The sequence below is a fragment of the Acomys russatus genome, chromosome 13, assembly GCF_903995435.1.
Source record: "Acomys russatus chromosome 13, mAcoRus1.1, whole genome shotgun sequence".
NCBI classification, from domain to species: Eukaryota; Metazoa; Chordata; class Mammalia; order Rodentia; family Muridae; genus Acomys; species Acomys russatus.
This window is the reverse complement of record NC_067149.1, coordinates 23,082,491-23,103,952: the sequence shown is the minus strand read 5'-3', so window position 1 is coordinate 23,103,952 and position 21,462 is coordinate 23,082,491. Positions and strand designations below refer to the sequence as shown.

At 46.5% G+C, this 21,462-nt stretch overlaps 1 protein-coding gene across 2 annotated transcripts in view; it reads left to right on the top strand.

The window, feature by feature from the left end:
- The first annotated feature begins 223 nt into the window (after positions 1-223).
- The window catches only part of Lrig1 (leucine rich repeats and immunoglobulin like domains 1), a 103,198-nt gene continuing 81,959 nt past the window's right edge, over positions 224-21,462 (top strand). For both annotated transcript variants that reach the window (XM_051154950.1, XM_051154949.1), the window contains exon 1: positions 224-497. In XM_051154950.1, coding sequence (XP_051010907.1) covers positions 262-497 — 236 coding nt within the window. In that variant the 5' untranslated portion in view covers positions 224-261. The remainder of the gene's footprint in view (positions 498-21,462) is intronic.

Below are 21,462 nucleotides of genomic sequence, written 5' to 3'. Positions count from 1 at the left end.
CCCTCGCACTCCACTCACCGCGGGACTCCGCAGAGTTCGCCGCGCGCGGGGCTCGGCCCGCATGGGCGCGGGGGTGGCGGCCTCCGTAGGGCGCTGCGAGGCGGCCCGGGCAGAGCGTGCCGGCTGAGTGCGGCCGCGGAGCCGACTGGGACCGGGCGTCCATGCCCCGGCGCGGAGCCTAGTGCCGAGCGCAGCCCGCGGCCGCGGCCGCTCGCACCTCGCAGCGCTCGCTCTCCGGCTTCGCGGCGCGCTCCAGACAAGATGGCGCGGCCGGGTCCGGGAGTGCTCGGGGCCCCGCGCCTTGCGCCTCGCCTTCTCCTCTGGCTGCCGCCGCTGCTGCTACTGCTACTGCAATGGCCTGAGTCGGCGGGCGCCCAGGAGGATGGCCCGCGTGCGCCCTGCGCGGTCGCCTGCACTTGCGCCGGGGACTCGCTGGACTGCAGTGGGCGCGGGCTGGTGGCGCTGCCCCGGGACTTGCCCTCCTGGACGCGGAGCCTGTGAGTATCGCCTTCACTGCTCGCCCGGGCGCTGTCACTGGGATGGGGCTGCTGGAGCACACTGGAGAGGGCGCGGGGTACACTCCGTGTGCTGGGAGACCTGTGGGTGGCCGAGTGGAGGTCACGCGTGGGGAGCCCGGGAGAGAGGACTCTGTCTCTTGGGTCTGAAGGTGGGTGCGATTCCGGAGAAGTCAGCTTTGCAGCGCGGGTTCTCGTGTGGATACCGGACATGAGCGATCCTGTAGGGGTGATTGAGTGTGCTTCGTGGAGTCTGGAGGCCAGCGAGTTGTGGGGCGTGGAAGTGAGCCACCAGTTTGTGACTTGGAGGTGAATGAGTGTGCTGCCGAGTGCGAGGTGCGCGTGTGTAGGTGTCTGAGTGAAACGTGGAGGTGGGCGAATTCGTGGGCATGCGAGACGGAGTGTGGGAGTCTGTGTTGGGATCGGTAGGTGTATGTTTCTTTTTTCCTGTCCTGTAACCTACCTCTTTGGTGTCTGAGTTCCTTCAACTTAACTCCGGTTGGTAATGAATGAGTGTGACCCTTATCTCCAGCGTTCGTTCTATTTATATGATTTATTTGTGAGTGTGTGTTGCTGTTTCCCTGATCACCAGAGGATCCTGGTGGCTTGACTTGGCAGTTGAGCTTTGAAAGTTCTTGGAAGATCTCTGAGCGTGGCTGGCCACCCTTTTCCGCCTGCCTGGCATGTACAAGAACTGTGTTCCAGGTCCCTTCCTGTCTGTTCCCTTGGGACCCCCTTGGGTTTGATGATCCAAGTGACTTGTGGAGTAGTGCTACCTCAGGAGAGGTTGACAGGGTCCTTGCTGGCTCTGTCAGCTTGTTTCACCCCACAGAGGTGCGCTTTTGTGCTCCTGGGATTGGGGCCTACTGGAAGTTTAGTGGGATACTTTTTTCCACGAGATTTGGCAGGAACAAAAAGACATTAGAGTTCTGTAAACATGGTGGAATAGAATAGCTTTGTTATACTTCAAAAAACTTAGACCTTTGAGCCGAATCTTGCCCAGTTATCAGTAATTAGCATCTCTAGGACTATTAGTACCTTCCAGAAAAAGGCCTAGCTTGAGTAGTCTGCTTCTCACTTGGGCAGTCCAGTGTCTTCCCTTGGACACAGAAGAGGCACAGCAGTAGGTTCAGTCTTGACATTTGTTGTTTTAGAAAGAGACCATCGATGACACAGGTTGTAACCCACATCTATGGCTCAATTGTAGAAGATGGGACTGTCTTGAAGGGGAGCAGTTAATTCCTTTCTGACAAGAAGACCCTGTGTTTTCTCGGCCTAGATCTTTACATTGATGGCTTGGGCAAGCTGCTGTGTGAGTTCTGAAGCTGGCTGAGACCCTTTGGCTACTGTTGCTGGCATTAGGCTTTCTCTTGGTGTCTGCTTCCTTTCCGGAATTCACTAGTGAAAATGCATGGCCTCAGAGTGGGTTTTTAACACAGACAGCAGCTCTGTCAGTGTGTTCACCCACACACTATTGCTATTTGCTAACATTTTATTTATTAATAGTTGAGGCAGCCTGGGGATGCTGTGGTTTTTCTTTGCATACTTGAGATAGGGTTTTGTTTTGTTGAATTAAGGAATACAACCATGTGGGTAGAATCAGAATAACTTCTCAAGTGTTCACCTGTTGGAAGACTTGTGAAGCCATGTGTCAGTGGCGTTTTGAGGAGGCCCTTTCAGTTCCAAGCCATAACTTCCTGGAGAGGACAGGGTGTTCTTATCTGCGCTTTCCTATGGTCACAAGACCCACCCTGCCTTGCCTTTTTTTTTTTTTTTTTTTTTTTTGTGCAGAACTTACTAGTCATTTTTAGTCTTTGGTTGCCTACAAGGGACAATTCACACAGCATAAACACCTTTAAAACTTCAGTCTCTTACTCACACAACGCAATGATCAGGAAATACCAGACTAGGCATTTTGAGCTTGAGGAGATAAGACTCTACTGAAGATGGTTTTAATGGATTAGCTTTAAGATTCAAGCAGTGTGGTTTCTGAGTTAGTATGTAGTGATACAGTGCACACACACACACACACACACACACACACACACACACACACAAGGGTGTCCTTGGAAAAATAGCCATGAGTTTACTTCATTTCTGTTAAAAGTAAAATCAAGTGTGAATTGCCTCTTTAACTTTCCTATTTCCCCAAATTAACTTCCCCTCCCCTAATTGAGGGTTGAACCTAAGGTCTGGAGCACTCTAGGCAAATTCAGATACCTCCGAGCTGTACCTCTAATACCAGCGCTTTTATTTTGGCAAGATAAAGTGGAGGAAATCTCCATATATAATACAATAAAATATCTTGTGTTTTCACTGAATTCACACCTTCTAAGGCTATTGTGTCTAGAAAAAGCTTTGAGCTAGTTTATAAGCCTATGAAGTAGATTTACTGCAGCCTGCTCAAACAGTTTCAGGGCCTGGCTTTGAGATAGCAAGGGACCTGTGGCTTTATGGGACTCCTCCCGCTTTTGTAAACAGCACATCCACTTTTGGAGCTGCTCTTAGGCCAAGAATAGAGAAACTAAAAGTTTTCAATAGTGAATGAGAATGCAGTGTGAGTAGAAAAAGCAGGGTAGAGGGAAATAGACTGCTTTCCAGGCCCGAGTATAACTTATTCCTTATGGCTGCTTAGCGTGGTGGATCATAACCGACTCTCCTATCCTACTGCATGGGTGAGATTGGCACGTTTCCAATCAGAACATTCATAAACAGCACCAAACACTGCCAAGCTTTACTCCAACTCCCAGAACCGAAGTCGAGGCTGCACTTCTTAGAACTTAGGTGTTTGCTTTCCTTGAAACTATTTTTGAGAGCATGATTTCAGAAGCTGTTTTAAAAGTTAAAGAGGATTTAATTTAGACTTTTTTTTTTTTATCACCTGTCTAAATTGGAGCAGAGAGTTTAGTTACAAAATGCAGTTGGCATTAACACCCTGAGAGGTGAGCGATGGCCCACTGGCAGTGGGAGGCAGGCAGGCCTTAGGAGGGCAGAGCGGTCCTTGGGCTCTTGTTCTGTGGAGGGAAGGTAGCAGGGATTCAAAAGCAAGGGCACTTAAGAAAGGACAGCAGATGTGGCCATCCTGAGTGCCAGTCGTAAGCATTTATCGGTTTGCTTGTCCTGTATTAGGGGTGTGCAGTATCGGGTTGGGTGGCTCAAAGCTAGCTTTGCTGGTTTGAGCAAGTAAGTGGTGGTTATGATTAGACAGGATGTCATCTGTGCTGTCACTGTAGAGTTAGGAAGCAAGAACAACTTCTGTTCAAGGGCTAGGTGTCCAAGGTGTTGTGAATTAAGGCTCTGCAAATGACTTTCCACCTTATTTATGCAAATTAGATGAGCAAATTCTTTTAGAATCCAAACTGGTGTGTGTGTGTGTGTGTGTGTGTGTGTGTTTAAATGAAGCACCCAGCTGGTCTGTAGTCCCTCCTTAGCCTTTTACTTTTTGTCTCCTGTCACTTTAAGAGCTCAGCAGACCTTGAACTTGTTTCGATTTTGGGTTGCAAGCTGTTTGGAATAGAACCGGATTTATTTATTTTGTGGTGCTAGGGATCTGCACTCGCTGCTGGGACATGCTAAACAGCTGTCCTTTCCCACTGAGAGGTTCCACCCCCAGTTCTACAGACTTTGAGGGTACTTGCACCTTTCAGAGTTTTCTCTGTTATGGGGCCACGTTGAAAAGATCTGTAAGGATGGGATCGAACCCGGGGCTTTGTACACTCTAGGCAAGCGTTCTACCAACTGAGCCACATCCTCGTCGTATTGTCCCCCCTTCAAGGTGCTATTTTAAGAATCAGTGTGCTCACCTCTTTCTATAATTACATATGGTTACTAGATTTCACAAACTTTGGACTTTTGAATGTATTATAGGCAGTAATTCTTGGCAAGATCTTGAGAAGGCTGGAGACAGTGCATGCAGCATGCTGTGATACGAGCTTCTTTCTGTCAGATGCCCCCATATTCCTGCTCTCCAGCCACCTCCCTCTCTGGCTAATTACTTTGCCTGGGTTCCCTGGACTGCTTCCCTGACCAGTTGGGTTGCCCTCTGGTTGACCTTTTTCACTGTCAGGCTCCAAGCTCACAATGAAAGAGTCTCTTCCCTTCTCTGCAGAAGTGTCTCCGTGGTGCAAAGCCTTTTCAGCACACTCTTAGGGTGGATAGAAATGCCCAGAGCCCGCTTGGGGCTAGTGTGAGCTTGACTTAACCCACCTGGCTCTAAAATATGCACCTGCTAATGCTGGGAAGAAAGGAAAGCCAGATGGTGGCTGTTTAAAAGTGAGAGAGAAATCTGGAAGAGGGCTTCATTGAGTTGAAAGTTGCTATAAGCAGTAACACTGTTGGTGGTGGTTGACTTTATCTTTCCTCCTTATCCTCCGCCTCCTCTATTCCCTCATTCAAGACAAAAGGGATTCCTCCTGCAAGACTAAGTGTCCTGGGTAAGCCTAATGTTGAGCTAGTTTTGATGAGCTTGGTGATATTTGCATGCGCGCGCGCGCGCGCGCGCACACACACACACACACACACTCACTAGAAACCTTTCCCCTCCTTAGCAGTTGCAGTTTGAAACCCTGGGGGTCTTTCAGAAGTGAATGGGACTTTGGGTTGTGTTGATATTCAGAGTTTACAATGGATGCCCTTTGACAGGTTAAAGGCTGTCTTGAGACTGGAGAGAGAAAGGGGTGGAGGGGGAAAAAAATCCCAGGCAGAGGAAGGGAAATATGTAAAAATCTCAAGTGGCGTCTGGCCTGTGGCTGGTTTAGGGACCCTTAGTCATATGTTTTCACAGCTTAGGCATGGTATTGAACCAGTGGGGTCCATTAAGGATGGACTTTATTGCTTCAGTTCCAGTTCTGTGCCAGTAACTGGCTGGTTATCTCCTGCTGCTGTTCCCAGTAACACTGCGGATTTGGTTTTATTTCCTTATGGACCTTGAAGACCAGAGGTTAAACTTTGTACAGTGGGAATTGCATTCATTTATTGACCTAGCCCAAATATTTTATGTAGCAATGAAAATTTCAGTTTTTCACCAGTTAAATTGCAAACTGCCTGTTTGTGTCCATGCTTTCTTGAGTGGGTATCCTTTCTTATCTAAAACTTTATGTTGTATGTTTCTATTCTGTCACATTTTATATAGTTTAGTGCTTCATTTATGGGTTTAAAAATACTTAATAATTTCTGGGGGCTGGAGAGATGGCTCAGTGTTGAAGAGCACTGACTGCTCTTCCAGAGGTCCTGAGTTTAATTCCCAGCAACCACATGGTGGCTCACAACCATCTATAACGTGATATAATGTGCACTGTATGCATAATAAATAAGTAAAATTTTAAAAATACTTAATATTTTCATTATTTTAATTATGTGTTTGCCCAAGTGTCTGCATTGGGGGGGTATATACTGTGAGTACAGGTGCCTTGGATGCCAGAGGTTTTGGGTTCCCCTGGAGTTGGAGTTACATGCAGCTATGAGCTGCCTGGCCTGGGTGCTAGGAACTGCATACAGGTCTTGGCGGCAGAGTAGAAGTGCATCTAAATGCTCAGCTTTCTCTCTGGCCTTTACCGTCTGTTTTTAAAGCCACACATGTTATGCATAGACTGCTAAAACTCAGTTACACAACCTGCTAATAAAAGTGGTTCTGTTTTTTCAAAAGTGGGTTTTTTCCTTTCTCTGGGTCTTGTATGCTCTGTTTTCCCGACTTGAGTTCTTAGCATCTTCTGTATGTGGGCATTGGATACTGGTGTCTGATAGTGTGATGGATGGAACTGATGTGATGGAACTGCCTCATTTTCACTCTGCTATCCGCCTTTCGGGGTGGTGGTGGGGGCGGCGCCCAGTGTCACCCTTCACTTCCGAGTGATGATGGAAGATTTAAAGTTAGCGTTAAGGTTCGTTTCCGGTGTCGGTGCTTTCCAGCCCCTTGCCCCTCTTTGTACTAAGGGGGTGGTAGCACCCTATCTTGTAACTGCTGTGAGGACGGCTAAACTGTGCGTGTGTGTGCCATTTGCTTCCTCTGTATAGACCACCGGTTAGTTGAAGGTAAAGGTGGCAGGACCTCAGATCTTGCACCCATCTCGTGACCAGTCCCTCCGAGTTGCATTTCCCAGGCGATGAAAGGCTTTATTGGGAAAGGTTTACCTTTCTGATATGAAGGAATCGTTTGGTGTGGGAGTACGGCGTGACTTACAAGCCAGGCACCATCCTCCAGCAGCAGCAAACTGCAACAGGTGGACTTCGTGTGCCTTGGGAACCTCAGCTGAATAGGCAGGAGACTGCACACAGTTGCAGCCAATTATGCAATTAGCAAAAATTGTTGAAGTAGTTTAAAATCTATTCCAGTTGCACAAATACTGCCCACATAGCATTATTCTTTTGGGACAATGCATGGGAAAAAGCAGAAAGTGAGAAGTCCTTAAACCAATCAGTTTAGCCTTTGGTTTCCCAAGGTTTCGCTGAAATTGAGCCCTGCCCAGTGCAGGTAGCTTGGTAGCTTGGAGGGGTGCAGGTGTGCTCTCCGGGTGAGATCAGGTTATACCCTTAAGGGCGGCTGACTCTCACCTCTCACCTCGCTGCACACCCACCTGGAGGAGAGGAGGTAGGAGGGAGACAGTTACTGGTTGAAGGCAGGTAACAAGTTTCATTTGTTTTGGTCTGTTTACAATGTATGGTAACGTGTAGGGAAGGCAGGGCCACCTGAGGAGCCTGGCAAGGATGTGCCTTGAAAAGCCGTTTTGTTTTTTGTTTTTTGCTATCGCTCCTGGTTCACCTGTCTGTGAGTCCTTTCCCTTGTGAATGGCCACAATTCACAGCCTTGCTCACATGAAGGGCTGTGATTGTTCACACCCTTATTACTATTTAATCTAACCTAACCGGTAAGGCCCATTGTGCTAACAACCAATCCGTTCATCTCCGTGTGGTTGGATTCATCGCTGCTTCCTTGTGAACCAGGATGCCCGTTCCAATCACCGCTCCTTGAGTTTGTTTTGGCAAACGACAAAAAAAGCATGGTCTGCCTTTAAGTCTTTTCGATGCATAGGTCTCTTAACTTTTATGACCAGCAGGTATTGGAAATGAATGAATGAATGAATGAGAGTACCATTCCTGACATAAGTGTCCCCTCCCATTCTTTTAAAAGCTGGTTTAAAAAACAAAGTAAAACTCCTTAAAATTTGCCTTCTGTAGCTTCTTTGTACAGCAGTGAGCAGTTGCCCCCACCCCCGCCTGTCCTTTGACCCTTCTACTAATTTATAATTTGCTGTTCAAATAATTCACTGCTCGTTTCGCCAGAGCACACACTGCACTGATAAATTCTTTCTTCTGGATTGCCTACTTGATGATGGCTGTTAGGGACCATGAGCCCTGAGGTTCTGAACTGGGACGTAGAAGAGCTCGGTAGCCCTAGGTCCTGTGGTCCCAGTGCTCTGTTTGAAAGCCTTTGCATCCGAAGGGTTTGCACTTTGAGTTGGATAACAAGAGAGGCCAGTGAAAACAGTTAGCTGACTGGGACAAAGCCTGCTGCAGAGAGAACTTTCTTATTCTTGTGAGGTGATTAGAAAGATTGGCCTTAAAAACCGATTCCAAGTTAAGGCAATGTTTGCCACGGAGCTAGACACCTTAAATAAACTCAGTCTGTTAATGTAGGCTGTGTTATTTTTACTATTATTTTGTTTATTGTCCAGAGCGACAAGTGGACAGCTTATTAATAATGTGATGAATCCTGGAACTGTAAGCCAGCTTCAGTAATTATCAGTTATCATGGTTTGTCTCATAGGCTCTGTGCTCCAGTATTCTCTCCCCTTCAACAGTTTTTTAAAGAGGTAAATCCAAAGCGTGCATTTCATCTATAAATGTGTAGGACTCTAACTCAACAGCTTTTGGGGGACACAGTCACACGGCAGCTGTTCACTAGATGATGGCTTTAAGAAATGTGAAACTGAACAAGTTCTGAGAAATAGTGAATTTGTTTTCTAAAGGGAATTTTGATAAACTGTATTTATAGAATGTTTACTGAGTGCATATTTCATACATTCTGTTTTTTATATTCTCAAATTACATGCAATTTTCCCCCTACCTTTGCTTTTGTGGGGAGTGTAAAGTTCCATGACCTGAGCTCCTTGTCAGGTGGTACAATTCTCATTGGTTTTCTTCTTTCTCTTTAGATCCCTCAATTGGGAGGTTTCTTCCAAGCTATTAATTGTAGATTAGAATCTATTATTGAGCAAATATGATTACAATGGGTCATTTAAAAGTAGTATTTCAGATATTATTATTATTTAATGTAGAGATAATTCGTCATTGGTTGTAGCTAAGTCTTGAATCTGAATTGAGTTAAACTATTGTTTACTTTGCAGGGCCTGACCCTCCAGCTGTGTCTACTTGAGTCTGCTTTAAATAAAGTTAGAAGCACCCTATAAGAAAATCCCCCAAAAGCTCAAAGCCAGCTTCCTGGAACCCTCTGGACTCCTTTTAGCTTCACATAGATTAGAAAAAATGCTTCCTCCTCATAGCTACTGAGTGGTGTGTGGTAGAAGTTCATGCTTCTAGCTCTCTGTCATCTCTCTGTTGGTCAGAGGAATTTCCTTAAAATGAATCTCTGAAAACCTAATTCTAGGTAAATTATAGAGTGTTAGTGGTTTTAAAACCCATCCAGCATGGCCATTTTAAGCACATAGATCTGTTAAGCACAATTAAACCACGTCATATTTGATTAGGTACCATTTACAGTGGATTCTTTGTTTATAAACATATACACCAAAGAGTTTAAGAATATATATATATGTATGTATATGTATATGTATACACACACACCACAGGAAACTAAATGTGAGAGTCTGGTTGTGAATTTAAATTCTGTTTTGCAAATTGGGAGAACTTTTTCTTGTTTCCTTTCCAATGTGTGGTCCCTTGGTTCAGCCTCATGCTCATATTTTTTATTAAAATAATGTGTGTGTGTGTGTGTGTGTGTGTGTGTGTGTGTCTACCCTTCTCCACCTGGGACAGTGTGAGTTTCTGGCACATGAGCATCTACTGTTTGCAAAACTTTTATAAACATCCAGAAGAGCTCATAGCTTCCAGGAAGTGGGTTGTTGATTCAACCAAGTGATGGATGCTGAAGCCACTACTCACGTGGGGAGGGATTGTCCCCCCGCCCCCCTCTGCAGGAGAGGAGAACCAGAAACCAAGCCAAAATAAGTATTTTCTAGCTCCCAGGGCTTCCCCACATCCAATTCACTGTTTTCCCAGATCCAGTGCCTATGTCTTGCCCACAGGTAATCTGTCCTCATGGAAGAAGGCTGTGCCTTGCCCAAGAGAAAACTTAGGAATTCTGATATGATTTTTATTTTATTTTTGAAATTATTTATGTATATGTGTTTGTATGCTGTGTGTGTGTGTGTGTGTGTGTGTGTGTGTGTGTGTGTGTGTGTGTGTACACACACATGCCCGTGCACCACTGTGTACACCTGTGGAGTCTAGAAGAGGGCATCAGATACCTTGGACCTGGAGTTACAAGTGTTGTCAAACCACCTACCATGGGCACTGGGATTCAGAATCTGGTGCTCATGATTGAGCGGCAAGTGGTCTTAACCACTGAGCCATCTCTCCAGCCCCTGAGAAGGTTTGTAGATTATTTCACAAGTCTGTTTAAAATAATATTCAAGAACTGTTTAATTATGTTACATTCTGGACAAGAGCAAAGTAAAGACTGTTTCACCTCAAGTATTACTGACTTGGAGTCTGTAGAACTTTGTTGCATGTGTTCTTAACTTTTCTCGCCTTTTCTTTGCTTGTTCTTGAGCAGGTTGTTCTCCAGGCTGGCCTTGAACTCACAGCAGCCCTCCTGCCTCAGTCTCTTTAAGTGCTAGGGTTATAAACATGTGCCAACATGCCTGGCTTTTTTTTTTTTTTAACTTGCCTAAAAACAAAACCAACTAGCCAACACACACACATCACACACACACACACACACACACACACACACACACACACACACAGACACACACACACACAAGACCCACAAAAACCAAAAACAGCAAGCAAAGAAACAATAAACAAAATTTTTAAAAAGTTGAAGATATAACTTCTCAGCTTCCATAACATTGGGCCAGAAGGGAACAGGAGGCAAGGCTGGGTCCCCTTCTGAGACACTTCTATAGGAAGTCTTGGTACTTAGCACATCTTCCAGAAAAGGGGAGCTCAGAGCCTTAGAACCGCCTTAAAGACGGTCCTGAATAACCGTGGAGGAAAACTGTTGGCCTAAAAGGAAGAAGTGAATTTTCTAAAGCTGTGGATAATAAGAGTGTGGTAGAATGGAAACTAGCTCTCGGCTGAGGCTCAGCAGACCTGGCTGTGCTACCGACTGGTAGTGTGTGTCCTTGGGCTGGTCACCCACTTTCCTATCTGTAAGAGATGTAAGACTTGTAAGATTTAAATTTCAGGTTTATGATTCTGGCTGGTGGAAGCAATGTGGGGAATGAACTTAGTGCTCATTGGATTTATTGGTAAGAGAGTAAATGGCTGTGTGTATAGGATGCTTACTTGAAAGTGTTCTGTGGCTTCGCTGTGAATTTGCAGATGGATAACCAGAGCAGCCAATCTAAAAATGGAGCGTTGGGGGAGAGGGTCAGCAAGGGACCCTTCAGTGAGCCTTTGTTATCATTAAGGAGCCGTGAATTCTGCATTTAAAAGCACAGGTGGGACTTGCCTAATCTAAAAGTCCAAAATGCTTTAGAATCCGACGTTTTTGAGCACCAGCATGACACCACAGGCGGGAAATCCCATCCTGAGATCTTCATTTTCTTGTACAAAAGTATTAAAATTAGTGTATAAAGTTGCCTTGAGGCTACGTGTATAAGGTGCATATGAATCATAAATGAATTCATGTTTAGACTTGGGTACTTTCCTCATGTAAATATTCCAGAACTTTAAAAAAAAAAATCTGAGATCTGGAAAATTAACGGGCTCGTGCATTCCGGATAAAGGATTCTTGCCTTTCCCTGTTCTGGGCCAAAGAAAACAATGGGAGCTGTAAGCTTGGTATCTTTGACTTAGACTTTCAGGAACATAGCTTTAGAGGAAAGGCAAGAAGTTACAGGATCATTCAGTAGGGTTTTCTTGGGGCTGCTGCTGGCCACCGAGGGGGCAGCTGGACCACTGAAGCGGTCCTGAGTACAGATTCAGTAGCAGCAGCTGCAGAGGAGGACACACCCACAGCTCTGGCCTTCGAGGCCTTTGGTTAACTGCAGGGACGTGGCGGATGCTAAGTAGCTTTAAGCCATTTTCCAAGGGAGCTTTTCAGTGGTAGAAACTCAGCGACCTGAGTACAATTTCTGAAGTTGTTCTCTCCTTTTTAAAAAATTGTTTTATTTGTTTAATGTGCTTTTGTTGTCGTTCAGTGGATACCAGATTTACCCATCCATGGGTTTCCTTTTGGGCTAACATTGTTTTCGGAAAAATCTTGATTCCTGCCAAGTAGGAGTCCCTAAGAGATTATATTTATCATGGAGAAGCTAGTAGCTCTTGTTTTCTGTGTTCTTTATTTTTTAAAGTTATTTGTGTTTATTTGTATGTATGTGTTCTTGTTCCCATGGTGTGGATGTGGGTGTGGTAGGGGAGTCTAAAGGCCAGTGTTGGGTGTCTCCCCTCTATTGCTCCTCACTTTATTTTGAAGTGGTCTGAAACTGAAGCTCATCCTTTGGGCTAGCCTGGGTTGCCAAAGGCTTCAGAAACTGAAGCTCATCCTTTGGACTAGCCTGGGTTGCCAAAGGCTTCAGAAACTGGTGTCAGCATCCCCCTGGTGCGGAGGTTGCAGACACATGCTTCCTCACCCAGCTGCAACGTGGTGCTGGGGATCTGAACTCAGGGCCCTGTGCATGCACTGCATGCATTTTATCTGATAGGCTATTTCTCCAGCCTGTGCTACCTTCCTTCTACATGGATTTGTTGTCTTCCCTGGAGATTCTTGGGCATTTCACTTTGTGCTTTCTTTACCATGTACATTTTTGTGGGATGAGGCCTTAGGGTATGTTTCTGGGTTTTTTGGTTTGTTTCTTTTGTGTGTGTGTGTTTGTTGTTTCTTGGTTTGTTTGTTTGTTTTGTTTTTCTTTAGACCGTGCTTCTGGAAGTTGGAGCTTTGTTTGGGGCTGCAGACTGAATGGAGTGAAGTTGGAAGCATAGTGAGTGATGTTCGGAACCTCTTGACATAAGCTTAGCAGGAATGAGAATCCACATTAGAACTGAATAGTCCAAAAAGCTACTTTAAGAGATTCTCCATTAAGAGCTGAGGAGATAGGTCAGTTACAGCCTTGCAGACATGAGAACCTGCATTTCATCCCCAGAGTGCATACAATAAAATCCAAGCCTAATAGCTTGCACTTAGAACCCCAGTGCTCGGAAGGCAGAGACAGGCAGCTCCCAGGCCTCCCTGGGCAAGCAGCTTAGTCCACTAGTGAGCACCAGACCAGCAAGAGAGGATGCCTCCTATCTGAAAAAGAAAAAGTCAGCTGGCACCCAGTGACACATGGATTGTTCTCTGACCTGCACACATATATGTATGCGTGCACCCCCCCCCCCATGCACACACATGTGCTGCCTTGCACCTGAATTCTCAGCACTGGGGGAGTGGAATAGAAGAATTGGTGTTCAAGGCCAACACCAACTGTAGAGGCTAGTCTGGACTACATTTGATACTATCTAAACAAAACAAAAACAAAAATCCAGAGGTAACCCTTTTCTGTCATGTTAAGACCAAAAGAGGCCAAATGATTTTTCCCACCCTTCCATGAGCTTCATATATAAAGTGTCATTTTCTGTTAACACCTGTGACCTTCCATGTATACTGTTTATACCTAATCTTCTTCCAAAGGATTCTCAGTCTCATTAGGTACCTTTGTGCCTCACTTAGCCTCAGAAGTCATGAGAACTGTTAAAGTCCATATACTGAGGAATCACCCGAGATGATGTGTTTGTTCTGTTGAGGGATCGGTGTGTTCTTTCTGGGCAGGAGGATCCCCTGGCTCCTTGGTCTTCCAAGGGCTTAAGAGTTTTAGTTTCCAGCTGTGACTATCTCAGGTTGGCCTGTGTAGAGGACTGGAGGGACATGGTTTGGGGTTCAGCCTGTGTAGAGGACTGGAGGGACATGGTTTGGGGTTCAGCCCTGTGTAGAGGACTGGAGGGATGTGGTTTGGGGTTCAGCCTATGTGGAGGAATGGAGGGATGTGGTTGGGATTCATCCTGTGTAGAGGACTGGAAGGACATGGTTTGGGGTTCAGCCTGTGTAGAGGACTGGAGGGACGTGGTTTGGGGTTCAGCCTGTGTAGAGGACTGGAGGGACGTGGCTTGGGGTTCAGCCTGTGTAGAGGACTGGAGGGACGTGGCTTGGGGTTCAGCCTGTGTAGAGAACTGGAGGGACGTGGCTTGGGGTTCAGCCTGTGTAGAGGACTGGAGGGACGTGGCTTGGGGTTCAGCCTGTGTAGAGGACTGGAGGGACGTGGCTTGGGGTTCAACTGTGTAGAGAACTGGAGGGACGTGGTTTGGGGTTCAGCCTGTGTAGAGAACTGGAGGGACGTGGCTTGGGGTTCAGCCTGTGTAGAGAACTGGAGGGACGTGGCTTGGGGTTCAGCCTGTGTAGAGGACTGGAGGGACGTGGCTTGGGGTTCAGCCTGTGTAGAGGACTGGAGGGACGTGGCTTGGGGTTCAGCCTGTGTAGAGAACTGGAGGGACGTGGTTTGGGGTTCAGCCTGTGTAGAGGACTGGAGGGACGTGGCTTGGGGTTCAGCCTGTGTAGAGAACTGGAGGGACGTGGTTTGGGGTTCAGCCTGTGTAGAGAACTGGAGGGACGTGGCTTGGGGTTCAGCCTGTGTAGAGGACTGGAGGGACATGGCTTGGGGTTCAGCCTGTGTAGAGAACTGGAGGGACGTGGGTTGGGGTTCAGCCTGTGTAGAGGACTGGAGGGACGTGGCTTGGGGTTCAGCCTGTGTAGAGGACTGGAGGGACGTGGCTTGGGGTTCAGCCTGTGTAGAGGACTGGAGGGACGTGGCTTGGGGTTCAACTGTGAGTGAGGTACTGCTGGGTGGAGGATCTGTGTTGCCCTCACAACTCAGTGAGGTAAAGGGGTAACTGCGGCCTTCCTCGAGGTCCAGTGCTTTTCTTGGAGTCAGGGCTTTGAGGTCTGTCTGCCTTTCTCTATGTGAAAGAGAACCTCTGACATAAAACCAAAAATTATAGCCGAGTCCTCCTTTTTCTTCTTCTATCTCCTTATTTTCGACTTTCTGCTTAAGAACCACTTCAGAGAATCAGATGTGTTGGTGCTGCAAGCTGCACAGTTATTGTTAAGGAATTTGGAAATATAATTGAAAACAAACTGTTGAGCAGAGCAGATCGAGGCAAGTTCTAGCTCTGAGGGAGAGAGAATTCCAAGCTCATCCTCTGTTAGGAGCTGCTGCATCAGAGCCCTTGTCCTGCAGATGAATCATCGGTGAACTCTACATCTGGGAGCTATATATTGGGAAGCAGCATTCTTTTTAAATGTAGAAGAAACGTAAAAACTTAAAGTTATAGTGCACTGGAAAGTTGTAGTCAGAGTTAAAGGCAAAACAAGCAGCCCAAACCTAACACTGAGGTGAAACCGGCAGAGTGATTGGCTGTGAGATTGTGATACTCCAGAAACAATCCCTCAGCCAGCTTACTTACCGGGACCCCCGTCCTTTGTTTTTGAGGCAGAGGGCACTGGCACTTAAGGACTGTCACAAACAGCAGCTATTTGGGAGTTTTAAGTTACCCAAGCCCTTGTTTTGTGCTCCTTAAATCAGTTCAGATTCTGTTTGCCAGTGAGGGCCATAGAGCAGGTCCAGGTTCTGTGAGGAGAACACATGCTGCCATGTTTTGTGAGTTTACTGTCACAGGCTGTAGGTTACAGGTTGGGAGACGAAGCAGCGTGTGGTCCCCTGTTACGAGCAGCTCCCTTGGAACCTGGCTGACTGTCTGAGTGACTTCAGTCAGTTTGCTTGGTTTCTCCCTGCCTCAGTTTCCTCATATGCAAAGTGAGGATGACTAAAGTGCCTACCCTATTGAGCTCTTTTAAGGACAAAAGACGACAATGCCTACCACACGGCTGAAGCCATTAGGGTAGTAACAGTTTATGTTTTTATAGCAGGATACATGTGCTAACTGATTTGATCACTGTCCTGTTGAAATAGATCATGGATGTTTTATACACCACGTCCTGGGTTGGTAAAGGACCGGCAGTAGCTGGGAGGTAGGAGTGTGGTCTGCCTCGGCATGCTCATAATAGAGAGAATACTGTCAGACTGCTCCTGGCCCTTGCTTTCCTTTGAAATCTGAGTTCCTTGAGGCCAGACCCTCACCCTTCTGCTCTTGAGTGGCCTGAAGCACCCAGCACTTTTGGCATACAGTTGGTGCCCTATTAAATGGTGTCTGAAATGTGACTTTGGAGCACATGCTTCTTCCGGGGCTGGCTTGTGCTTTGCCTCTTTGCCGAGGAGGGTGGTAGCATGCACATATGCCTTGCCATCTGTTGTTTATTGTTTCTGTTAGGTTGTGGTTTGTGTTCCCGTTGCATGTTTCTTTGGTTTCTGGAGCAACTGCGAAGATTATATGCTTGGGGATCAAAAAAAGAGTAAACTATTTATAAACAGTAAAGTATCCTTGGGTTTGGAAAGTGTCTTTCTCAAACGCGTGTATATTTGGTGGCTTTATTATAATCTCACTGATGTATCACTAGACAGTTTGCAGATTGAGGCTCATCTAAAAGATGGGCAAGTCACGAGTCCAGCCTTGTATAACCAGCACACAACAGCCCTGGTGATAAGGCCTCGGTGTTAACGCTGACCCGAGTGGTGTATTTTTAACTCAAGAACATAAACAGTTTAGCCTGCTGATGGAGTTTATACTTGACTGAAGTCCTTGGCATGCCTTGGGCTGCGTAGTGCTGGGGATACATGTGGTCTTAGGAGAATGCTGCGACCACCAGTGACCCGTGGCCCCTCAACCTTTTATTTTAGAAAAAGGAATGCAGAGGTGGATGGAATGAAGGGAGATGCTGGCTGCTGATTTTGTATGGTACATTTTACATTGAACTTTTAAAAGTATCATTTTTTTTTCTGTGTTGTGTAGACTTGAGGGCGGGGGGGGGGGCCCAGCAGGGGGGTAGAGAGTTGTCCACTCACATCTGTCTTGTCCTAAGCCACAAGGGGTCTTCGCAGAGTCACAAATTAGAATAGACTTCTTGCTAATGGCTGTCCATGAGCTCTTGAGCTTCTCAGTGTCTTCCTGCCTGGTTCCATCTGCCTGTGTTTACCAGGCGATGCTTGCTCTAGTTTTCATACTGCCGGCGTGTCCTGTATCTGTCTGGAGGAAGGGTCTTCAGTGTTGGAGACTCCTCTCTGTCCTTCTAAAATGTCTCTTCCCCTGGAAACTCATTTGTGTTTTCTTTGACTTGGCTTCCCATCTGGAAGAGCCTGCAGTACTTACTTCATGCAGGCTTCATAGGGCACTGATTTGGTTGCTATCTGGCACCCGTTTGTCTGTAAGCTGCCTGAGAGCAGAGACTGGCTTTCTTTCTAGTGCTTCATTGTTTTCACAGAGTCAAGTCTGGGACACATAACATACCCAGGCAGCAGGTACAGATGTACAAAAACTACAGGTCCTTTTCCCCCGCTCTCTGGGGCTCAGATAGCTCAAGCTGGCCTCAGATATGCTAAGGAGGAGAGGATGGCCGTGGACTTATGATTCTCCTGCTCTCACCTCCCACGTGCTGCCCTTACAGGTGTGTGCCATCACCCGCTGTCTTCAAGGACAGGGATTGAACCCAGGCCTTCCTGCATGGTAGGCACTTCTTAGCCTACTGGTTGAGCTAGATCCAGGCCTACGGTATTCCTTCTGTCCTTCTCTAAGTCCCGGAGAGACAACCAGACAGAATAGCTCAGGCTCCCCAGGCCTCATGTGTCTGTCCACTTCCTACTGACCTTCTACCAGGTGCTCATGTTCAAATTGTAGAAGAACAGGAAGGTTTTTTGTTTTGTTTTTTTTTTTTTTTTTAACACCTTAAAACTGGAAATTAAAAGACGCAGAGAGGCAGTGGACGCACTGCATGAGAGCTGTCTCCCACATGGGGTCCCTGGACTCGGCTTCTCTGCTGGAGTCTGTCCCATGGCTGTCCTTGGCAGGTGGGCCAGACTGTACAGCTCCTCTGAGTTGTGTTTGGCCAGGGCTCTGCGGTGTACTTCCGCACTGTTGACTTGGTCTCTCATCGGCTCTTTTGCTGGAGCTGCCTGGTGGAGTCTGTTTTGGGGAGGGTTGTTTCTCAGTTAGACTACGGCTGTCTAGACACCCTTCCCCTTGTGGTTACTCTGCTCGGTTTATGCTGAGCCCTCGCCAGGCAGCTGGTTCTGGTTGCTTGAGCCCTTGGTTACTCTGCTAAGGCCCTCTTCTGTCAGAAGGCACGACCAGGCCAAGGCCGCTTTTCTTCCTCTTTGTTCTTGGAAGAAGGAAGGGTTGCTCTCCTTGACCACATTCAGGGCAGGTTACTGTACTCTCAGGGGCCAAAGCCAAAGTAGCAACACAGATTTGTAAGGACCTATACAGCAAGTTCTGGCCTCCTGGGCTTGTAAATCTGACCCCTTTCTGCGTAGCCCGCAGGTGTGACCCTTTAGCCCCTCCTCCATCCTTAAATACATAGGACTGCTCATGGCAGAGGAGTCAGTGCTGACTTGGTTCAAGGCAGGTCCTCATGGGGCTCTTAGTTAGATGCTAATAACAGAGGGCAGTGGGAAGCTGGGTCTGCCATGGGCTCAGCCTTACTTGTTGATTTTGATGATTAGGAGGTTTTGGGGCTGGGGTTCTGCAGTGTGTGTGTGTGTGTGTGTGTGTGTGTGTGTGTGTGTGTGTCTGTGTCTTTGTACCTGATGATGGAGTAGGTGGTGGGTGGGGGCTTTATGAGGAGGCTTTGTTCTGTTGAGCCAAGATGCTTTAGTCTAGTGAACATGTCCTGTGTGTCCCCATCCTCCCCACCCCGCCCCCAGCATTGCTCTAGATTTAGTGAATATGTCTTTAGTTTTAATTTATATGATAATAAATGTTGGTAATTGTAAAATCAGAGGAAAAGTACAAAAGAAAGGATAATTGACTTTATTATTCAGTGATAGATATCATCATTTTTGTTATATAAATTTGCAGTGATATTGCAATTGAATACCTGTTTTAAATTATAGGGTTTTTTTGTTTTGTTTTGTTTTGTTTTGTTTTGAGATGACAGTATGATATGTTGTGCAGTCCAAGGTGGCTTAGAATTCCACAGCCTTCTTCTGCCTCAGCCCCAAAGTGTTGGGATTATAGCTCCAATGCCATACCTGGCTCAAATTATGGTCTTTGTTTGTTTGTTCTTTCTATTTTTTGAAATATAAATACATAGTTTTTCTTCTTCCCTTTCCTCCCTGTCACCCTCCCTATGCCCCATTCCCTCTCTTGCTCTCTCTCTCTCAAATGTATAGCCTCTATTTCTTTAAAACAGAGAGAGAGAGAGAGAGAGAGAGAGAGAGAGAGAGAGAGAGAGAGAGAGAGAGAGAGTGTGTGTGTGTGTGTGTGTGTGTGTTTGTGTGTGTGTGTGGTTCCTAACCTGCTCGGTCCATATACTATTGTGTATATATGGTTTCAGGACTGCTCACTTAGTGTTGGGTAGCCAACAATTTCAACTAATGTTTTGAAGACTCGGTATTATGAATATTTCCTCTATGGTTAAACTTTACAAAACATGTGGCTTAAGTCGTAGCGAAGCCTTCCCTGACAGTGACCCTCTCAGTGTTGCTGGGCCGCCATTGTGCTTTGTTATTCGTGTACTTAGTTCTCAGACTGAGTTACCACAGCCCAAGTTGCTCTTGACAAGAACATTCCTATGACTTCTGCCGCAGCAGCTTCCCCCAAGCTGTCGGCTTGGCAACCGCTATGTCTACCAGGAAGCTTCTACTTGCTTTTCTCCCACTGTCACAAGCCCACGGCATGCCTTTTATTCTGTACCATGCACCAGAAACCACCGTGCAGTCTCTTAGTCTTCATGTCTTTGGATGCTGAGGCTGAAAACTATTCACAGGTTACTCACAGATATTTCCCTTTTTGCCCCCTTCTTCTTTCTTTTCTTTTCTTTTTCCTCCCTGAGCCAGGGTTTCTGTGTGTAGCCTTGGCTGTCCTGGACTGTCTTCATCCTCAACCTCACAGAGATCTGCCTCTGCCTTTCTGAGTCCTAGGATTACAGGTGTGTGCCATTGTGCCAGACTCCTTTTTTTTTTTTTTTCTTCTTCTCCTTCTTCTCCTCCTCCTCCTCCTCCTCCTTCTTCTTATGTTTGATCCAGTAACTACCTTGGTGCCCTTAACTGTGGACTCTCTAGAGCTGGTGTTTCTGAGCAAGGGCAGGTCTGGTTGTGTAGAATGCTGTGCTCTTGGTGGCCATGGCATCATTTTAGCCCTGAACCAGGACATGCTTTTTTTCAGTTTTTTGTTTTTTTTTTTAATTAAATAGACTCATGTTGCTCTTATATTCCACAGACAGGTATTTCAGTGGCTCTGTGGGTCTCAGACTGTCCTATATTTCTCATGGAGCCTGCCTAGCCCACTCAACCCCAGGACCCTGTCTGTGGCCAGTGTGCCTGGTACCTACAGCTGGTAGGAATCAGAGCAGATTAGCGTGGCTGAGAACCCTTCAGGAACAGCTTCCAGCAAATGGAAATTATTTTAAAACAAATTGATGTGGTTTTTCTGTCAAACCTACTTGGAGCATAAACAAGGTTGGACTGTAAGCTGCTCCCCCACCCCCCCCCCCCCCCCCCTCCACAGACAAGGCTGTGTTTAGAGTGTGGCTTTTGGCAAAGTAAACATGGTCTCTAAAGTGAGTTGTCATTGTGTCTGATTTGAAAAGTAAAAGTAGCAGACTAGAGCAGTGCTGGCAGACGGTTCTGTTGCTGTGCGGAAGACATCACTAGTTCATTTGTCTTTCTGCCACAAAGATACCACTTCTTGTAAAGGGTTGTGGGGTGAGGAGTCATTTGGTGTTAAAAAGATTAAGGGTAAAGAAAATACCAGGGCGATTTCTGTGGTGAGATAACTGTTTTTATTTTGCCCCTTTGCCATGTCGGAATATCAAAAACATCTTGTGAAATACTTAACTCTGTGTGTTTGTGAGTGTGTGCCCTGCACCCTCTCCCAGTCTCTGTGTCTTTGAATTCTTTGCCAGGCTCAAGGTGGTTCCCCCAACGTAGGAACAGTATCTTATTAACTTGGCCTCAGCCTCCCTGACATGGGAAACAATGCTTTTGATGTTCTGATTATATATGATTGAACAACCAGGCCCAGGGGCCCTCGCCAAAAAGGTTAGAGTGAGAAGGCCACCGATACCAGAGTGAACTCTGCACTCGGGGAGTGTGAATGATCGCGGGCAAAGGCATTTATTGTTCAAGGGGAGCAAGTAGAATCTCTTTGATGTTGGCCAGCATCCTCTGGGGCTCCCCAGTAAACAACTTCTCTACTTGCTGTGATGCTGATGCTGCAGTGTGGTGCCCCGGGGTTCGTACTTGCCGCCCGCCCGTGCCTATGAAAAGCCAGTAAAGGAACCTGAGCAGAGGAGTTCACTGACCAGTCAACATCTGTAAGTGCCAGCCTGACTCCAGAACCAGACCACTGCACCTCCCAAGTTTTCCTCTGGAGGGAGTTTTCAAGAAACAGCCTGCCATTATTCTAAAACCTCCTGCTCCGACCACAGAAAGAGGTTAGATCTTAATCTTAATATGACTAATTTATTTTCTCCCCAATGCACTGACATTTCCTCCTGCCTTCTGGCTTGTTCTTAATTTTTGAATGGCTGACCATTGGGAGGTCTGTTTTCCATAGCTTTATTAAATAATTACTCAAAAAGTAGAAAGGGGGGTGGGTGGGAAACCTGTTTCAAAATCTA